The sequence below is a fragment of the Strigops habroptila genome, chromosome W (genome assembly GCF_004027225.2).
Source record: "Strigops habroptila isolate Jane chromosome W, bStrHab1.2.pri, whole genome shotgun sequence".
In the NCBI taxonomy this organism is placed as follows: Eukaryota; Metazoa; Chordata; class Aves; order Psittaciformes; family Psittacidae; genus Strigops; species Strigops habroptila.
This window is the reverse complement of record NC_044301.2, coordinates 14,236,828-14,255,665: the sequence shown is the minus strand read 5'-3', so window position 1 is coordinate 14,255,665 and position 18,838 is coordinate 14,236,828. Positions and strand designations below refer to the sequence as shown.

Genomic DNA, 18,838 nt, shown 5'->3' with positions numbered 1-18,838 from the left:
GCAGGTCAAGAGAGGTGATCCTCCCCCTCTACTTGACCCTGGTGCAGCCACATCTGGAGTACTATACCAGTTCTGGGCTCCTCAGTACAAGAAAGACAAGGAGCTACTAGAGAGGGTCCAGTGGAGGGCCACAAAGATGATTAGGGGTCTGGAGCATCTCTCTTATTAGGAGAGATTGTGGAAGCTGGGCCTGTTTAGTCTAGAGAAGAGAAGACTGAGAGGGGATCTCATTAATGCATATAAATATCTCAAAGACAGGTGCCAGGTGGATGGTACTAAACTGTTTTCAGTGGTGCCCAGTGACAGGATGAGGAGCGATGTCCATAAACTAAACCACAAGAAGTTTCACCTCAACATGAGGAAGAACTTTATGTTGAGGGTGGCAGAGCTCTGGAACAGGCTGGCCAAGGGGGAGCTGTGTAGTCTCCCTCTCTGGAGACATTCGAAACCTGCCTGGACACGTTCATTTGTAACTTGCTCTAGGTGGCCCTGCCTTGGCAGGGGGTTGGACTAGATGATCTCCAGATGTCCCTTCCAACTCTAATGATTCTGTGATCCCATCATCACTTGAGTCAGTAGAGTGATGCAACTGGAAACCCCAGTGTTTAGGATTCATTAGTATCTAATGATGAACAAACACCAAGACACCAACCATCTTTAATTCCTATAGTTTGGAGTTGGGACCTCTCTCTAGTAAAAAGCCAGTGGGAGCTACCAAATGGGCCAGCAGGTGTCCGGGATGCTCAGTGTTTTGTGAGATCATATATTCGGATGCAAAAATTCCTGGTAGAAATAAGTTTCCTCATTTAGAGCTATGGTACTATTCACGATGACATAATTTCAGCAGTGACAAATATAGCTGAGTCTGCTCTTTCCTACACCATGTAAATCCTTTGCCCTCAATCAGATCACTGCTGATTTACACTTGTGTATATGAAGCCAGAATAAAACCCATAGCATTAACAAATATAGGCCAGAGTAAGTATTACTCACAGACAAGGGACAACCCTTCAGAAGAAGGAAAAAAAGATAATTTTCATGCAAGTATCCTTAATAATAAGGAATAAGAGAATGAGTATGAATGAAATACAATCAAGAACTTCTCCAAGATCAGATTTGCTTCTAACTTTATGATGCTGCATCAGCTGCTCTTAAAATTGCTTAAGCCCAAAATTTGACCTACCTATCTATATCAGGTGTCAAATTAGAAAGACAGGACAATGCTACCTTTATAATTTATTTTTTACACACCATTTTTCAATTGCCACCAAGTCTCAAATACAACTGAGAAGCCTAGTTCCCATTTTGCATATCAGGCTAAGCTTGGTTAGCCACCACAATGTGATGAATACACCAGAATACACCAGTCTCAGGTGAGATAACAGCATGCATCCAACACACTGGTTCTGTCGGAATGCTTGCACCGTATCCTTTTCTTCCCAAACTCTTTGGACTGGGTGGCAGAGAGTTTACTTTGTATTTTAGAGGCTGCTGTATAGGGATACAGAAGCCAATCTTTAACTAGTGAAATGGAACTTTAATGTTTACCAAGCAGATAGGACCCAGGTGTTTAATTTCATCTGGTGAACAGAACGGCATGGTCAAATGACAGTGGTTTTTAGCAAATGGAAAGTGCATGTAGTTTCCTCTCCCTCTCTTGCTCCTCCTTTCCCCAAAGCAAGATCCAAAAGTCCTTTTACTGGCTGGTCAGTCAGGAGGAGGAAACAAGGGGTAAAAAAAAAAATAAATAAATCTTTTAAACCAAGACATTGATGTCCAAAGATTTTAAAGCACTGGAGAATTTCTACAGGACTAGTTTTTGCAAGTCTCCTACCTCAAATGTGTTTTCATTCCTTTTCATCTTCATTTTTAACTTCAGAAAATAGATGCGTTTCTCCCAAGAGAACAATTAAATGTGTTTTATTTCAAAATCTAAAGGGCATGGTAAGCGGGCTGTGTGTTCAGCAGGCTACTTTAATCAATGGAACCCATCCAGCCTCCCACTGCTGGTCAAATTGCAATTTACATTGGGAGAAAAAGCTTTTGAAATGGGAAGGTGTGGGAATATAATACCATTTCTGACATAACACAGTATGCAGGGTGATATGTGGTTTAATGGTTTTCTAACAAGCTTTTGGAAAAAGCTTTGAAAGATTACAAAAAGAGAATAAGACTAAATTACAGCAAGGTCTGCTCAAAAAGTAAAATCCATCCTATATGCGCAGGACTTCTGAGGTCTGCATGACACTTATGTCTCATCTAAGTCTTATTACAAGGATTCAAGAGGGGCTAGATTTTGTAAGGCACATACCTCCACCCCTCTCCCCCCTCTGATCAGGTGTTTTTCCTCACATATACATAAGAATTTGAGCTGGATAAGACAGATAACATTAAAAAACTTTTTCTTTTTTGTTTGAGTTTTATGAGCTAATCTGTCTTCTAATGTCAGATGCATATTTTTGCATATGATGAATAAAGCAGAATGCATTTTTTTCTAGATGGCAGAAGAGACAAAGTATATCAAACAGGAAGAAAATTAATCATGTTATGGACTGAGAAATTTAGCATACCAGTAGTACCACTCTCCCTTTCAAGAGAAATAGACTGGGTTTTCTTACTGTATCTATTTCCCAGCCTGAATAAGCCCCGCAGTGTGGAGATTAATGGCACGGACTCAGAGCATCATCATGCAGCGAATCACTTTATTGCCTATTGCTCTAACTTTTATACCATTCTAGCAAAGCTATCTTTAGCCTATTGCTCTAACTCTTATGCCAAACGATTTTATCACATCATGTTTAGTTCCTGGTTTACAGTTTTGTTTTTTTCAACATTCTTCGTCGTTTCACAAACAGTCCCAGAATAGCCAGTTCCTTATCTTTCTGTTCTCCTGCTCCTGTCCAGCTGGGTTGCTCTGCTTAATCACACAGTGTACTTTGCTTCTTCTTTAACTCTTTCTTCTCCAGCCAAGCAGCTACCTCTCTCTGGCAATAATGAAATAGTTTCCATCCTCTCCTACATCTCCCCCTTCTTTATTTATCTGCGAAAGGGCAAGGTTCGCATATAACTGTGTGACCATAACCTGATTCATACTTCGTTCGATTGATTGTTGAACACAAGAAAAAAGACAAGGAAGACATAAGGCAATCATTAATACAGCAATTAGAGCTATTAAAATAAACGACATTGTGGACTGGTTAGTCACATTGGCAAGTGTGAGCCAAACATTGGTGTCAGGCAACACAGGTGGTTTATAGGAGCGTCCTCCTTAACCACAAGCGAAGATGATAAGAAGGGCCGAATACAGCGCGCAGGAACCCATTGGGGCTGATTACCTGTGGAGACACAAGCATAGCCCCAACCCCATGTTTTATCTGGGCGGCCAATGCAGTGGCTAAAGCTGCTGCATGGTGTCCTGTGGTTCCTATATTCTGACATGCTCGAACCATATCTGCCAAGGTAGGGTTACGACTGCGAAGAGGCTGTAATACTCGCTTGCAGTCGTCATTGGCATTATCATATGCTAATTGCTTTAGTAATAACTCTCAAGCCTCCTCATGCTCGACCTGTCGTTGTAAAACATTTTGAAGGCAATCGACAAAGACAGGATACGGCTCCTTCGGACCCTGCAAAACCTTGGCAAAAGATTCACTAGAGGCGCGTCCGGACTCAGGTATTTTCCGGACCGCTTTAAGCGCGGCCTCCTTAATCTGTAAATAAGCCTCCCTAGGATACCCAGGTTGCGCAATAGGAGCTGCATAATTATTCTCCCCAGCTAATTGCTCATAGGAAATAGCAAGTGCCCGATTAAGATTGTCTATCGAGGTCACCACACACTGCTCGTGAAAGTCGGACATCCACATCATATACTGAATTGGGGTGAGCACCATACGAAGCAATGATTTCCAGTCATGAGGTGTAAATACATAAGATTCTGCTGTCGCTTCAAGAAGGGACATGGCAAATGTACTATGAATTCCTCCTTCCCAAACAGCCGTACGCAACTCTTTAACAGCCTCATAAGGCAACGGTTGCCATTTGGGAGTCTGGTGTGGCCGATAGACAACCGGGCACGCCACCGCTACCCCCATGTCCCCCTGCTTAAGAGTTTCCTGCCTGCAGTCCTGCCATCGGTCCTCCAGACCCCACCCCTGCTTCCCTGTAAATGTCTGTAACTCAGCAGGGGGAGGAAACAAGTCCGGCTCCTTCTCCGGATCTATAAAACCAGGATCAAAGGGGTCTGTAGGGTCATCAGGGTCATCATTCAACTCAGCTGCTCCTGACAGAGGCACTTGCGCCGTGAAGATCGTTGAGGTCAGCGGCGAGGACTGCGACAACAAAGGAGGTGCAGACGGGAAGACAGCTGGTGATGAGGCTTCAGGAGAATTTACCCCTTTATGAGCGTTGGTAGCTTCCTCAGATGTGACGGCATCAGCGGCACGGTCTGCTTTAAGTTGTTTCAATGAGTCAATTACCAACCGCCACGTAGTCTATAATCTCATGGCGGCATTGTCGCCTTTAGTAGCAGCGTCCCACAGTACCTCCCCGGCTCGTGACCATGTTTCTACATGAAAAGCAGTTTGTGCATCCGCTGCTATGCCTTTGTTTTTAAGCCAGGCGCGTAACAAGTGGAGCGTGTTCTCGTCATAAGCAATACCTCTTCTCTCCAGAATCTTTTTGAAAATGCAGACAATAGATTTTTCTTCCGATGACATACTCGCCCCCATCGTTATGCCCCAGCCTCTCACCTTCTTTAACGGTGATTGTTTAACCCGGGTTGCAGCTCTGTGGTCCTGCTGCTCCTGTCTCTCAATTGGCTGGGGTCTCCACCGGTCGCTCTAATTGCTGTGTTTGGGTCCGTGTTCGGGCGCCATTTGTGGCGTATGTAAGGCACGGACTCAGTGCATCTTCATGCAGCGAATCACTTTACTGCCTATTGCTCTAGCTTTTATACCATTCTAGCAAAGCTATCTTTAGCCTATTGCTCTAACTCTTATGCCAAACTATTTTATCACATCATGTTTAGTTCCTGGTTTACAGTTTTGTTTTTTTCAACATTCTTCATCGTTTCACAAACAGTCCCAGAATAGCCAGTTCCTTATCTTTCTGTTCTCCTGCTCCTGTCCAGCTGGGTTGCTCTGCTTAATCACACAGTGTACTTTGCTTCTTCTTTAACTCTTTCTTCTCCAGCCAAGCAGCTACCTCTCTCTGGCAATAATGAAATAGTTTCCATCCTCTCCTACACCACAGGTTGCTGAGGTTAACAGTTTCTTAGCTACTTAATTTAATAGTTATTCTTTGCAAGTCTTACAGGGAGGTTTTAACATTATGCAAAGTGGCAGTGCCTCCACCAAGTTTATGTGGACTTTACTCCTATTGCCTGAGAGCGCCACAAAGAACTGGAAGAAAAAAATGTTGCTGTGCTTATACATAAGCTCAGTTCATTTGTGTTATAAATAAGAGTAGATCTTGATAGTGCAATTACATTTCTCAGCATTATCCTCTGCCATTCTCTTCAGAAAGAAAAAAGAAAGGGGAGAAAAAGTTGACTTCGCTATAATTTGTAATCAAAATTGCTACACTTAAAACAATTTTATTTCCCTGATTTCATTTCCTGTGGAGCTTTGTGGGGCAAACAGATAATATTATACCAAATCTGCAGGCAGATAATTCTCACATCCCCTGCACTGTCATTGTGTAGGTCGCTTCCCCTCTCCCCCTCGTGCTTTCCCCAAGACCATGGGCTATAGTTTTGATATTGCATTTTATCACTGAGAGATATATCAGCATCAGAAATCCCAAGGGTGAATCAACTTTTACTTTGTCTACTTTCTCACAGAAATTACTCCCCCAAATTACTCTTCCTTGCCTAATTTGCTTTTTATAATGTTGGAGGGAAAAAAAAGAGTGGTTTCCTACTATGAAGGATTAGCACAGATTATGGTGAGCAGTGTTAATTATATGTGGGGGAAGAGAATAGTGCATCTCTCCAATCTGTTCTTGATTTCCCCCATGTTTGTCTGTCTGATTATAAACCTCCTTTAGTCTGGCAGTCCACCTTCGTGAAATCAGCACCATGGACAGCACGGATTGACTCTGAGAAACTATCAATCACAGCTGCTCAACCAAATTACCTTTGATATGTGACCTTTAATGTAATTACTGCAACATCAAATAATTTCTATAAATTATTAAAGGACTAATATACTTCATCATCCATCTACTCTATTATATGTAAAATAAACAATCAAAGTAAACACTAGAATTTTAATTGTCCAACACTCACAAAGTGCTCTTTACACATACATACACACACACACCCTGCTATGTTAACCTTCCATTTTAGGCAAGACAATTTCAAACTTTCCAAAGCAGACTAATTAATTTAGATGAAGATGCTTTAACTAATAATTTTGTTTTACATTCCATTCTAGTTGCTTCAAAATATCTATCATGATTCCTTCCTGCCCAAACCCAAAGTGCTGTAAAGACTTTATTAATCAGCACATACCTGCTTGGAAGTCTTTTGATTATTACACAAGATTACTTTATGTCCCACATGTAACATAGAAATATGTGAAGCATATTTCTATCATCTTACAAAGCACATCCAGAAAGTAATTACTGTAAAATATGTGCATATAGCTGGTGGAAAGTAAACCTTTATCCTGAGACAGAGAATTGGAAATGAAAGGGATGGGAGAAGTCAGTGCTCAGAACTCTCAAAAACCTGGTTGCTATTTTGGACAGGATTCACCATTCCCAATTCAATCAGATCCTGATGTGTCACCTCAAAGTGTAAAGCAAAACAAAAAAAGCCTTCTGAAGTCAGCATGGTTAGTATGGGCTATATGTGATAGAAATTACATGAACCGAAGAAGAAATGTTTTGCCTGTAGTCTAGGATCAGTCAGTATAACCTCTGAAGGAAATCATGATCCTAATGCAAAAGCTGGTTGAATTTTGCCACTGTCCAAGACAACAGTTTTGACTTTAAGAGTTTTGGGATTTGAAATCTCTAAAATACAGACTGAGATTCAGAACTGTGGACATATAAAGAAGTAATAAAAAAAAAAAAAAGCAATCCTAAATCATCACTTGCCCTCTCTCCCCAGCTCTGAGCCCTCAGTCTCATTGACCCACTATCTTCTTGAAGATATCCCCATCATACAACTTCAGGATGAGATTTTAACCTCATACAGAAGATATGAGCTCCATATGCAAGTGAATGATCTGGCTCCTAATAAGGAGAGCAAACAGTCTCAGTGAAAACAATTGGAATTCCAGTTAGTATCTTCTAAATACACAACACCCTATTCATCACAAGCATATCTCTACTTTTGATAAATACATGTTTGATTTCAAGCATATTTCAGAAAATTTCAGGTAAAATGTTACCTGAAACATACTTATTCAAAATATTTTCTTTTTTTTGTACATCCAGTTCTACCATTCAGAGGAGAGAGAAGTAAAAAGAAAACATCATGGGAGGGACACACCACAACACACACCTAGACTCCAACAAGACTCAAGTTACTTTCAATATGCAGCTAACAAGTTTCTAGAAAAAAGAAATAATTCAGAGGGAGTTGTCAGCTGACAGAAATGTATTTTTAGGGAATGAAGTATGTATATATTTACATAATATATGGCCTTTAAAGCAGAGATAGATGTAGATGAGCAAATGCATAGGCATCTCCATACTGGCAAGGTGGCATAGAGATCGGTAAATAGACCCAGGACAATGGAAACAAGCAGAGCAGGATCAACGCTTTCCTCAGCAACATATTGCAACTAATGTGTCTTGGGTTTTGTGGAAAGGTAGGTTATGGGAACACAGAACTCAAGTCATTCAACACCAACTAATAAAGGCAGACTTTTGGATCAATTTTCTCCCAGTTTAGATGCAGCCCGGAACCCTCAGGATTCCACTATTAATTACTTGATCACTGACTTTTGTGTCATTGTGAAACCAGCCCTGTTCTAGTCACAGGAGTACTGCACTTACCCAATCCATGTACCCTAGGTGTATCTAAGTAGTCTCTCTATCTCTCTTCCCCCCTCCTCTGGGTTACCGGAAACCCATCCCAGCGTGGCAGGTCTTCTCCACATAATACTGATTCTATTTTTAGTTCTGCTTGTGCTGTCTGAACCTTAGATCTTGCTCATGTGAACAGTTTTCCTCATTATCTTGTATTTGTCTCTCCTCTCTCTCTTTTCTCCTTGTCTCATTGCCTTTCCAATCTGCTACAGCTGCTTGAATACTAAAGTAACTGAATCAAACCACTTTGTCATCAGGAATATGTTTTCATTCTGTGATAACTCAATAATGTGATCTCTCTTGCTTTCTTGCTGCCACACCTTGCTTCAGAGAAGAAAAAAAGTAAGAGGTAGCACCTGGTGAGCACTTCTAATATTTCATTGTAGTCATCAGAATCCTAAAGCCTTTCCTCAGCTGAGTAAGGCTGGTAGAATCCATCCCAAACCAGTTAATTACAGTTTTCCTGACTCCTGATAAGAGAAAAAAGCTTTTTCTTTTGTGCATGGAAACTGTTTTGGTGGGTTGGTGGTGTCTTGATTTTATTAGCACAATGCAAATAGTGACTCATCTAAGCAATCTGGACTCACCCCTGGCAGCGTCTTCTGTTCATGCAGTGCACTCTGGGCCTTTAGAGCAGACTCCCTTTCGCAGTATGTTAGGAAGGCACAGCCTGTAAGCACAAGACAAAACCTCAGTAAGAGCAGTGCTTCAGGGGGGATCTGTTTAAAACTGAGACATAGAGCAAACCATTTTCCCATCATCATCCCGCTCCCAGTAAATCAGTCATAAAAATCTCTCCTTAGTAGGTCATTAGTAGAGTCAAGAAATGAAGCTATCATCACTTCCTCTGTGACGTGATGAAAAGTGAGCAACAGTGTGGCTATGAGTGCTTATTTTTGTTTGAATACATGCTGAAGTGTCAGGTACAGAAGGTTGTACAGGATTAAAGATCTCAAAAAACCCACATGGTGGCAAGGTGGGGCATGAGATCCCACTCCTGCTCCAGCAGCAGCATTGGGAGCAAGCCCCTTACTGCCATATCATGCCGAAGGTCTCATGCCCTTCTTTTGTACCAAGTACTTCAATTAAAGGGCATACAATAACTTGGGACTTCCTACTGCAGAGGATTACACCTATTGTTTAGCCTGACTTGCACCCGCAAGTAGTCTCCCTGTTTGCATCACACTAGAAGGCCACTACCCTTCACTTGCTGCAAGGGCTCATGGGCTTCCAGCCATGTATACAAAGACAATCACAACAAAGCCCAAACAATCAGTCCAAAACATCCACAGAATCATAGAATAGTTAGGGTTGGAAAGGACCTTAAGATCATCTAATTCCAACCCCCCCTGCCATGGGCAGGGATATGACACACTAAACCGTGTTACCTAAGACTCCATCCAACCTGGCCTTGAACACTGCCAGGGATGTTGCTTTACAGATCACTAGAACTTCAGAGATGCTCCAACGGATCATTGCCTTTGATTCCTCCAGAAAGTTTCCTTACCAACTACAAAGGCTAAAGCCTTGTCATGGTAGGGCAGAGCAAAGACCCTGCTCTGCCTCTCGCCCCACCTCAGTGTTTACCTTCTGGTAAAGCTGATCGGTGTTGCCTTGTCTTACATCAGTTGTGTGTGTGTCTAAACATGACCAGATTATTCCTTCTTACTGCAGTATACTGAAAACCTGACAGTTCCTGCAGCAAAATAAGTGCTTGTTATGCAGAGGACATTTTATCTGGAGCTACTACAGAATGTCTACACAAACCTCACCAGCTCCTTGAAATGGAAGTATCCTGTCTTTCAAGGTTCAGGCAGCATGTCCATCAAACTGTGGGCATCTTCCAAGAGCAGCACAAGTACAGAGAAACTGCCAAAGAAACAAACGTGTCCCATAACCTCATCTTGACCCACCCACTTCTCCCCATGCATATAAAAAATTATGCAACAGGTGAGTAAGCAGTAGACTATAATTTTTTTTCAGCTCTGATCATCACTATGATCTTTTTGTCCATACAGTGTTCACTGTTTTATCCAAGTTGGTTCCTTAGACAATATTACTGGAGGGGACCTAGGAGACAGGGGAGGTTGGAAGCTGGTTATTCCTTGGAGTGGATGGCGTATTGCCCCTCAGCTTATGTCACCTTCCCAGGTACCCCTCTACAACAGATATGTGGCCCTGGTACTTCAGGAACAGGAAAATAAGGAAGATGATGAAGTAGACAAGGGATCATCCAGGTTGGAAGTCACCATGGGTGAGTCAGACAACCCCCTCGTATCATGACCAACTCTAATAAGAAAAAAAGAAGAATGGTTGTAAATGGAGACTCCACCCTGAGAGGAACAGAGGGCCCAATATGTCAACCAGATCTGACTCACAGGGAAGTCTGCTGCCTCCCTGGGGCCGGGGTAAGGGGCATCACTAGAAAACTCTCTTGTCTGGTATGGCCTAATGATTACTATCCTTTACTAGTCTTTCAGGTGGGCAACGAGGAAGTCTCAAGAAGCTTGAGGGGACTCAAGAAGGACCTGAGGACCTTGGGGTGACTGGTTCAGGGTTCGGGAGTCCAAGTAGTTTTCTCATCTCTCCTGTCAGTCACAAGCAATGACAATGGAACATCAGGAAAATCATGCAAATCAATTCCTGGCTCCGGGACTGGTGTCACCATCAGAATGTTGGGGATTTTGACCATGGGTTGGTTTACATGGCACCAGGCCTGCTGGCGGCAGACAGGGTATACCTGTCCCAAAGGGGGAAAAGGATCCTAACTCACAAGTTAGCAGGGCTCATAAAGAGGGCTTTAAACTAGGTTCAAAGGGGGAAGGAGATAAACCCAAGCTTGTTAGAAATGAGCCGGAGGGTGACATGCCGCTGCTGGAGGCCAGATCCACAGAGAAACTTAAATGCATCTATGCCAATGCCCGCAGCATGGGCAACAAACAGGAGGAGCTGGAAGACGTGCAGCAGGAAAACCATGACATAGTTGCCATCATAGAAATGTGGTGGAATGATTCACATGATTGGAGTGCTGCAATGGATGGCTACAGGCTCTTCAGAAGGGTTAGGCAAGGAAAAAGGTGGTGGGATTGCATTGTATGTTAGGGAGTGTATCAACTGCCTGGAACTTAATGTCGTAAGTGAGAAGGTTGAATGTTTGTGGGTAAAAATCGGGGGAAGGCCAACCAAGTAGATATCCTGGTAGGAGTCTGTTGTAGACCACCAAACCAGGATGAAGCTACAGGGGAAGCATTCTTCAAACAACTGGGAGAAGTTTCACGATTGCAAGTCCTTGTTCTCATGGGAGACTTCAACCTACCAGATGTCTGCTGGAAGTACAATACAGCAGAGAGAAAACAGTTCAGGAGGTTCTTGGAGGGTGTGGAAGATAACTTCCTGACCCAACTGGTGAGTGAGCCAATTAGAGGAGACACCTAGCTAGATTTGCTGTTCACAAACAGAGAAGGACTGGTGGGTGATGTGGTGGATGGAGGCCATCTTGGGCAAAGTGATCATGAAGTGATAGAATTTTTGATCCTTGGAGAAATCAGGAAAAGGGTCATCAAAAATACCACCTTAGATTTTCAGAGGGCTGACTTTGGCCTGTTTAGGCTACTGGTTTAGAGAGTCCCTTGGGAAAGAGTACTGAAGGACAAAGGGGTCCAGGAAGGCTGGACACTCTTCAAAAATTAAATCTTCAAGGCGCAGGAGCAGGCAGTCCCCATGTGCTGAAAATCAAACCAGCAGGGAAGAAGACCAGCCTAGATGAACAGGGAGATATTCCAGGAACTCAGGAAAAAAAGAGAATCTATCATCTGTGGAAGAAGGGACTGTCACCCCATGAGGAGTACAAGGATGTTGTTGGGTTATGCAGGGAGAAAATTAGAAAGGTGAAGGCACAGCTGGAACTAAATCTGGCCACTGCTATTAGAGATAATTAATAAAAAATATTTTTACAAATATATTAGCAATAAAAGGAGGGCCAAGGAGAACCTCCATCCTTTACTGGATACTGGGGGAAACCTAGTGACCAAGGATGAGGAAAAGGCTGAGGTACTTAATGCTGCCTTTGCCTCAGCCTTTAATAGTCACACCAGCCATCCTCAGGGTACTCAGTCCCCTGAGCTGGACAACAGAGATGGGGAGGTGATTGAAGTCCCCATAATCCAGGAGGAAATGGTTAGTGACCTCCTGCTCCACTTAGACGTACACAAGTCTATGGGGCTGGATGGGTTCCACCCAAGAGTGCTGAAGGAGATGGCAGAGGAGCTCACCAAGCTACTCTCCATCATTTATCAGCAGTCCTGGTCTAGTGGGCAGGTCCCAGAGGTGTAGGTAGTTAAGGTCTGGTGGCCGGAAGATATCGCGCTGTACGGAAAGAGAGAGCCCCTCCCCTGATACTTTTACAAGCCCCATAGCATGGAGAGGGGAATTGTGGGGCAAGGCCTGGCGATACCATAAAAGGCAAAAATTGTTAACCTGCCTTCTGATTGGATCAGCATAGGTACTTCCGCGTGGCCGAAGGTATATAATGCTTGCTGTTGTTCAATAAAACACTATTTGATCATCCTCCATATTGGTGTCTGTGATCTCTAGCCCTAAGCCAGGGGGTTGGCTTAGTTCTGCAAGTCTTGGCTGAAGCAATGCAGCAACAAGTGGTGATCCCGACGTGATTCGTTCGGAGGGCAGAGGTGTAGCTCGCGAGCATGGAAGTAACGATTAAGGTACTGAAAACTTTGGCAAAGGAATTTAAGATTTGTATCAAATCTGGCAGCGTTAAGGCATGCCTGGAATCTTTGATTCACAGTGGGGTGATTACTCACCCTGCTCAGATATTTAATTCAAAAACTTGGCCACAACTTAAGCAGACACTGGTTGAGAAGGCACTGGCGGGAAAGCCAGAAGCCCTCGTTACTCTGGGAAAGTTGTTGGCCTTATTGCAATTGGCTCGGGAAGATCGGGAGGCATGGGAGGCGGCGCGGTTGTATTTGCGGGGAGCCGCGCTTGAAACTGCGCCTCACACTACGACAGCGGCAGTGCAGACTGGCGGGCCTGGTGGGGAGGACAGGGTGGAGGACAAGTTTATGGAGGAACAGCCTGAGACGCAGGCATTTCCTGTTACTGAGCCTGAAAAGGAGCCCCCTGCGACCGGTGTGCAGGGAGAGGCTGCACGGACGGAGCCCCCCGCGCCACCAGCGTATCCGTGGGGGGAGTTAGAGGATGTCGTGGCCCGTCTTAACAAGGAGTGTCTTGAAGGAGGCACCACAGTTAGGGGCGGCGAGTCTGTGCTGAATGGACCAAAAAATCAGAATCTAGACCCCCTAGATGTGCTCCCAGGCATGGTACTGAGGTATCTAGACGACGATGAGTTGTCAGACCTGGGATGGAGACGTGTGGGTGACAGTGACCTAGGACCCTTTGGGGCGCGGAAGAAGGAACGCAGTACCCCAAAGGAACAAACGGCGTGGCGGGAATGGCGGGGAGGTGGGCGTGAAATGCGTTCTGACTCTGAGGAAGCTACGATGAGAGGCGTTGGACCTCCTCAGGGCTCGGGTGCCGGGGAAAAGAGGTATAAAACCCCGGGGGAGCTTATAGAGGAACTTGCCAGAGCGATGCGTATGCTGCGGGCACAGACAAAGAAACAGGGACGCGCCTTGCAGCAGCTGGGCGAACCCCCGCCCCCGGTGGCGCAGCCAAATTGGAACTTGATTGCGAGGGACTGTGTGCTAAGTGGCGTAACCCTAGAAGCCCTACCCGCGGCCACGCCTCCACAGGCGTTCCCTGTTCAGGTTGGGCCACAAGGAGGAGCTATGTGGACGCCCCTAGACGCTAAGTTGGTTCAGGCCCTTCACAAGGCAATAAAAGAGGAAGGTTTGTCGAGCGAAACCACACCTATGCTGCTCGACTCCGCCCATGTCCAACCACTAGCCCCTGCCGACGCTAGGCAGCTGGCTAGGGCGGTGCTAACTGGCCCGCTATTCCTTCTTTGGAAGGAGGCGTGGTATCTCGACCTGCAAGCCCGCATACAAGCTGCAACAACAGATCCCACCCATCCCCTCCGACAGTCCAATTTTGATAGGTTGGCTGGGAAGGGGCAAATGGTAACTGCAGCACAACAGGCGGCAGGACTCAGAGGCCGGGAGCTTCAGGCATCCACTGAGGCCTCTAGGCAGGCGTATCGTGCCATTGCAAAATTTGGGAAGTCGGTTGAGCCTTGGACAACAATAAAGCAAAAAATCAACGAGCCCTTTATGGACTTCTGTGGCAGGCTGCAGGCTGCCATTGAAGTATCAGGTCTGCCGGAAGCAGCCAAAGGACCTGTTTTATTAGATTGCATTCAACAACAATCTAATCCCCAAATAAAAGAAATAGTGAATACATTGCCAGAAAAGGCATCCCTTACGGAAGTCATAAGAAGAGTGGTGGCAGCCGAAAGCCACACCGGGCAGGTCGTGCAGGCAGTGTTAGCAGCAGTAGGAGTAGGCCGTGATGTAATCTGTCATAAATGCGGACAACGTGGGCACGTTAAGGCCACCTGCAGAAAGGGTAGTGATAGACCTCAAGGACCTTGCTGGAATTGTGGTAAACAAGGTCATATAGCCAGGCAATGCCGTAAGCCGCGGTCGGGAAACCAGAATGGGGGCCCAAGGTGCAGGGGCTCGGGCCCCCAAACAGATGGCCATCCACCTCCCCTGTCAAAGATACTTACTCAAACCAGTCCCCAGAACGTGACCCCAGCGTGGCCCTGGTCTTAGACATGGACAAGCGTCCTGTCGTCCCCGTAGAAGTAATTCCAGTGGGAGGAGGACACCCGAGTAGGTTATTAATTTCAATGCTTATGGATACTGGAGCAGACGTCACCGTAATCTCCTGGAGGATTTGGCCGGCCTCGTGGCCAAGCCAACCAGGGGGGCAGGTCACCGGGGTGGGAGGGGATGCTAACATTCTTATAAGCTCACAGCCAATGATGTTTGTAATAGAAGATGAAGCGCAGGGAAAACAATTGGTTGCCACAGTGACTCCTGTTATTGCTAGGATAGACCAGGCCCTATTAGGCCGAGACGCACTCAGTCAAATGGGAATCACTATGAAGGATTTTTAGTGGGGGCCACTGCTCAACCTGACCCACAACAAGATAGAATTACTTGGCTGACGAATGATCCGGTTTGGGTGGAACAGTGGCCCCTCACGCAAGAAAAATTACAAGCAGCCAAAGAAATTGTGAAGGTAGAAGCTCAAAGTGGTCATCTTGAGCCTTCTACTAGTCCGTGGAACACCCCGATATTTGTGATCCAAAAGAGAAACAAAAACAAATGGAGATTACTCCACGACCTGAGAGCTGTGAATGCGCAGATGGAAGCGATGGGACCTTTGCAAACTGGTCTGCCGCTTGCCTCTGCTATCCCTCAGAATTGGTACATCATAGTAATTGACATTCGAGATTGTTTTTTCAGCATTCCTCTTGCCCCGGAAGATCGGAAAAGGTTTGCCTTTACCCTACCTGCAATCAATTTGGAGGAGCCAGCAACACGCTGGCAATGGACAGTCCTGCCACAAGGTATGAAAAACTCACCCACAATGTGCCAGCGTTACGTGGCTAAGGCGCTGGAGGGTATCAGGGAAAAGTGGAGTACAACAAAGGTTTTGCATTACATGGATGATATCTTGATGGCTGCAGAGGACAGAGCCGTCCTGGATTCCTTGTTCCAACAGGTGCAGACCAATTTACAGCAATATGGGTTGAACATAGCAGAGGAGAAGATTCAAAAGGGTAGTACGCTCAAATACTTAGGAGCGGAAATCAGGGGAGAGCAGGTCACTGCCCAACCTATCCAAATAAATCCAGAAATTAAGACACTTAACGATGTCCAAAAGCTGGTGGGGGCCATTCAATGGTTGAGAACTTTTGTTCCGATCCCCAATGACCTAATGGAACCCTTTTATGACCTATTAAAGGGTAACCAAATTTGGGAACCACGCACTCTTACAGAGGAGGCGCGAAAGGCGTTGGTAGAAATCCAATGCAGAACAGAGAAGTTTGCTCTTATACGCATACAACCAGGCAAGGACATCATTTTAGCCTGGGCCTTTACCAAAGGAGGCTGTTTTGGAATGCTAGGGCAAGACAGAAAGAAGGAATTGTGTCCCCTGTTGTGGGCATACTCTTCAAAAGGAAATGACAGCTTTGTAAGATGGAGCAAGGTTGCGGTTTTGGTAATGGAATCTTTAAGAAAATCAAGCAGAAAAACATTTGGCAAGGAACCGGATGTTATCTGGCTGCCCTGGACTAAAAGACAGGTGACAGAACTGATGGAGAACGAAGTAGAGCTACAATTATCTCTAAGTACATACCATGGGAAGGTTGAGACAGGAAAGGTGGAGTTCTGGAAAAGATACATGGATGCATTACAGCCCTCACTGCAGTTGAGAGTGCTCGATAGTCCCCAGCCTGGGCTGACATATTTTATCAATGCATCCTCTGTCACAAATACAGCAGTGGTAGTCTGGAAGGAAACCGATAAATGGGAAAAACTAATCTGGGTAGAAGCAGGAAAGAGTGTTCAGTGGCTGGAGGCAAAAGCCATGTGCCTAGCACTTGAACAAACTCCTGAAAAACATATTAATGTCTGTACAGATTCTATGTATGTGTATAAATTGGTTCAATCAATGAAGAGAGGAGGATACGCTAATGGGGACATTTCAAATGCGTTACAAGAAGCATTAGGAAAGCGAACTGGTATGGTCACAGTAATTCACATCAATAGCCACCAAAATTGCCCTGGTCCACTGGTGGAAGGTAATACAAAAGCAGATACTGCTGCAAAAGGGTTGTGGACGTTACAACAGGCTAGCGAACTGCACCAGAAGCTACATATTGGTGCAAAAGCATTGGCAAAAGAATGCAATATTCCTATTAAAGAAGCTCGGGAAGTTGTCGCTACTTGTCCCTATTGCCAGCACTCCCCATTATGGGAGGCTGGAGTGAATCCTAGAGGGCTGCAAGCATGAGAGCTGTGGCAGACAGACTTTACGGAATGTTTACTCATGGCCCCTAGGAAGCACCTTGCGGTTACAGTTGATACTTATAGTGGCGCAATAATGGCCACACCACACACAAAGCAGACGGGAAAAACAATCATACAACACTGGGTCACCGTCATGGCCTGGCTGGGAACCCCGAAAACAATTAAAACAGATAACGGGCCCTGTTTTAGAAGCACATTAGTCGAAGATTGGTGCAAGAAGTGGGACATTGCATTAAAACACGGGATCCCATACAACTGTCAGGGCCAGGGGATCGTGGAGTGCGCTCACCGTGTGCTCAAGGGAAAAATTAAGATCCTTGGAGAGGGGGAAGGGTATTCGGGAAAAATACCGACAGATCAACAAACTAATATTTTAAATCGAGCCCTGTTAGCTTTAAATCACTATGTTAGAGGACACGAACAGTACTCGCCAATGGAAAAACAGTATCTAAAACAACAAGTAGCTACCTTTCCCCAGGTGCGTGTTAAATTTCCAGGGGAACTACAGTGGGAATCCGGGTGGAGGCTGCGTACAATTGGAAGAGGGTATGCAGCGGTAGAAAAGGAGGGATTGCTGAGATGGGTGCCTAGCAGGTGTATTAAGGCGGAATTAAAGGAGACAGATAACTGATAATCATGCAATCAGAATAAAACTAATGAAAACTGTGAGTTCTTGTCCGCAGGACTGGATTGTCGGACGCCCTCGCAACCCGTACGTCTCAGTGATGAATGAAGATGACAAGTAAGAGGATTAGACCTGATGTTTCTACAGCAAGGGGGAGTGTGCGCTGCACTAGGGGAAGGGTGTTGTGTATATGCAGACCACACCGGAATAGTAAGAGGCACTATGGCCAAATTACGCGAAGGTTTGGAAAAACGAAAGAGGGAACGAGAGGCACAGTAAGGTTGGTTTACGTCATGGTTTAACCATTCACCATGGCTGACCACCCTGATATCTACCCTAATGGGACCAATCACAATGATCGTGATAGCATTGATTTTTAGACCCTGTATATTGAACAAGCTCGTTTCATTTGTTAAAAGCCGACTAGAAAGTGTTAACATTATGTTAATGGCATGCCAGCGATTGCTCTAAGACTGTTTCCGTTTGAAATTCCCTTTAGCTATCCCCAGTTATACACCACTACTCCCAGTTGTCCCCCAGTTATCTTTGTTTAGTGTGCCTTATATTCTCTATTTAAGCTTATGATGTATATTTCTAGATTGTTGTAAAAAATCACATAGAAACGGCACGCATTTACTATGTTTCCAGCCAAGTTTATGATATGTATTTTTAGGATTGTTATATCTTAATCAATTTATTTGTGCATAGGGAGGGGGGAAATGTAGGTAGTTAAGGTCTGGTGGCCGGAAGATATCGCGCTGTACGGAAAGAGAGAGCCCCTCCCCTGATACTTTTACAAGCCCCATAGCATGGAGAGGGGAATTGTGGGGCAAGGCCTGGCGATACCATAAAAGGCAAAAATTGTTAACCTGCCTTCTGATTGGATCAGCATAGGTACTTCCGCGTGGCCGAAGGTATATAATGCTTGCTGTTGTTCAATAAAACGCTATTTGATCATCCTCCATATTGGTGTCTGTGATCTCTAGCCCTAAGCCAGGGGGTTGGCTTAGTTCTGCAAGTCTTGGCTGAAGCAACGCAGCAACACCAGAGGATTGGAGGTTAGCCAATGGGATGCTTCTTTACAAAAAGGGCAGGAAGGAGGACCCCAGAAACTACAGGCCTTGTCAGCCTCACTGACCTCATTGCCAGA

At 45.0% G+C, this 18,838-nt stretch overlaps 1 protein-coding gene across 12 annotated transcripts in view; it reads right to left on the bottom strand.

Moving 5' to 3' along the window:
* LOC115619073 (CUGBP Elav-like family member 4) overlaps window positions 1-18,838 on the bottom strand; it is a 528,109-nt gene that overhangs the window by 419,277 nt on the left and 89,994 nt on the right. For all 12 annotated transcript variants that reach the window (XM_030511095.1, XM_030511101.1, XM_030511093.1 and 9 more), the window contains exon 2: window positions 8,628-8,710. In XM_030511095.1, coding sequence (XP_030366955.1) covers window positions 8,628-8,710 — 83 coding nt within the window. The remainder of the gene's footprint in view (window positions 1-8,627; window positions 8,711-18,838) is intronic.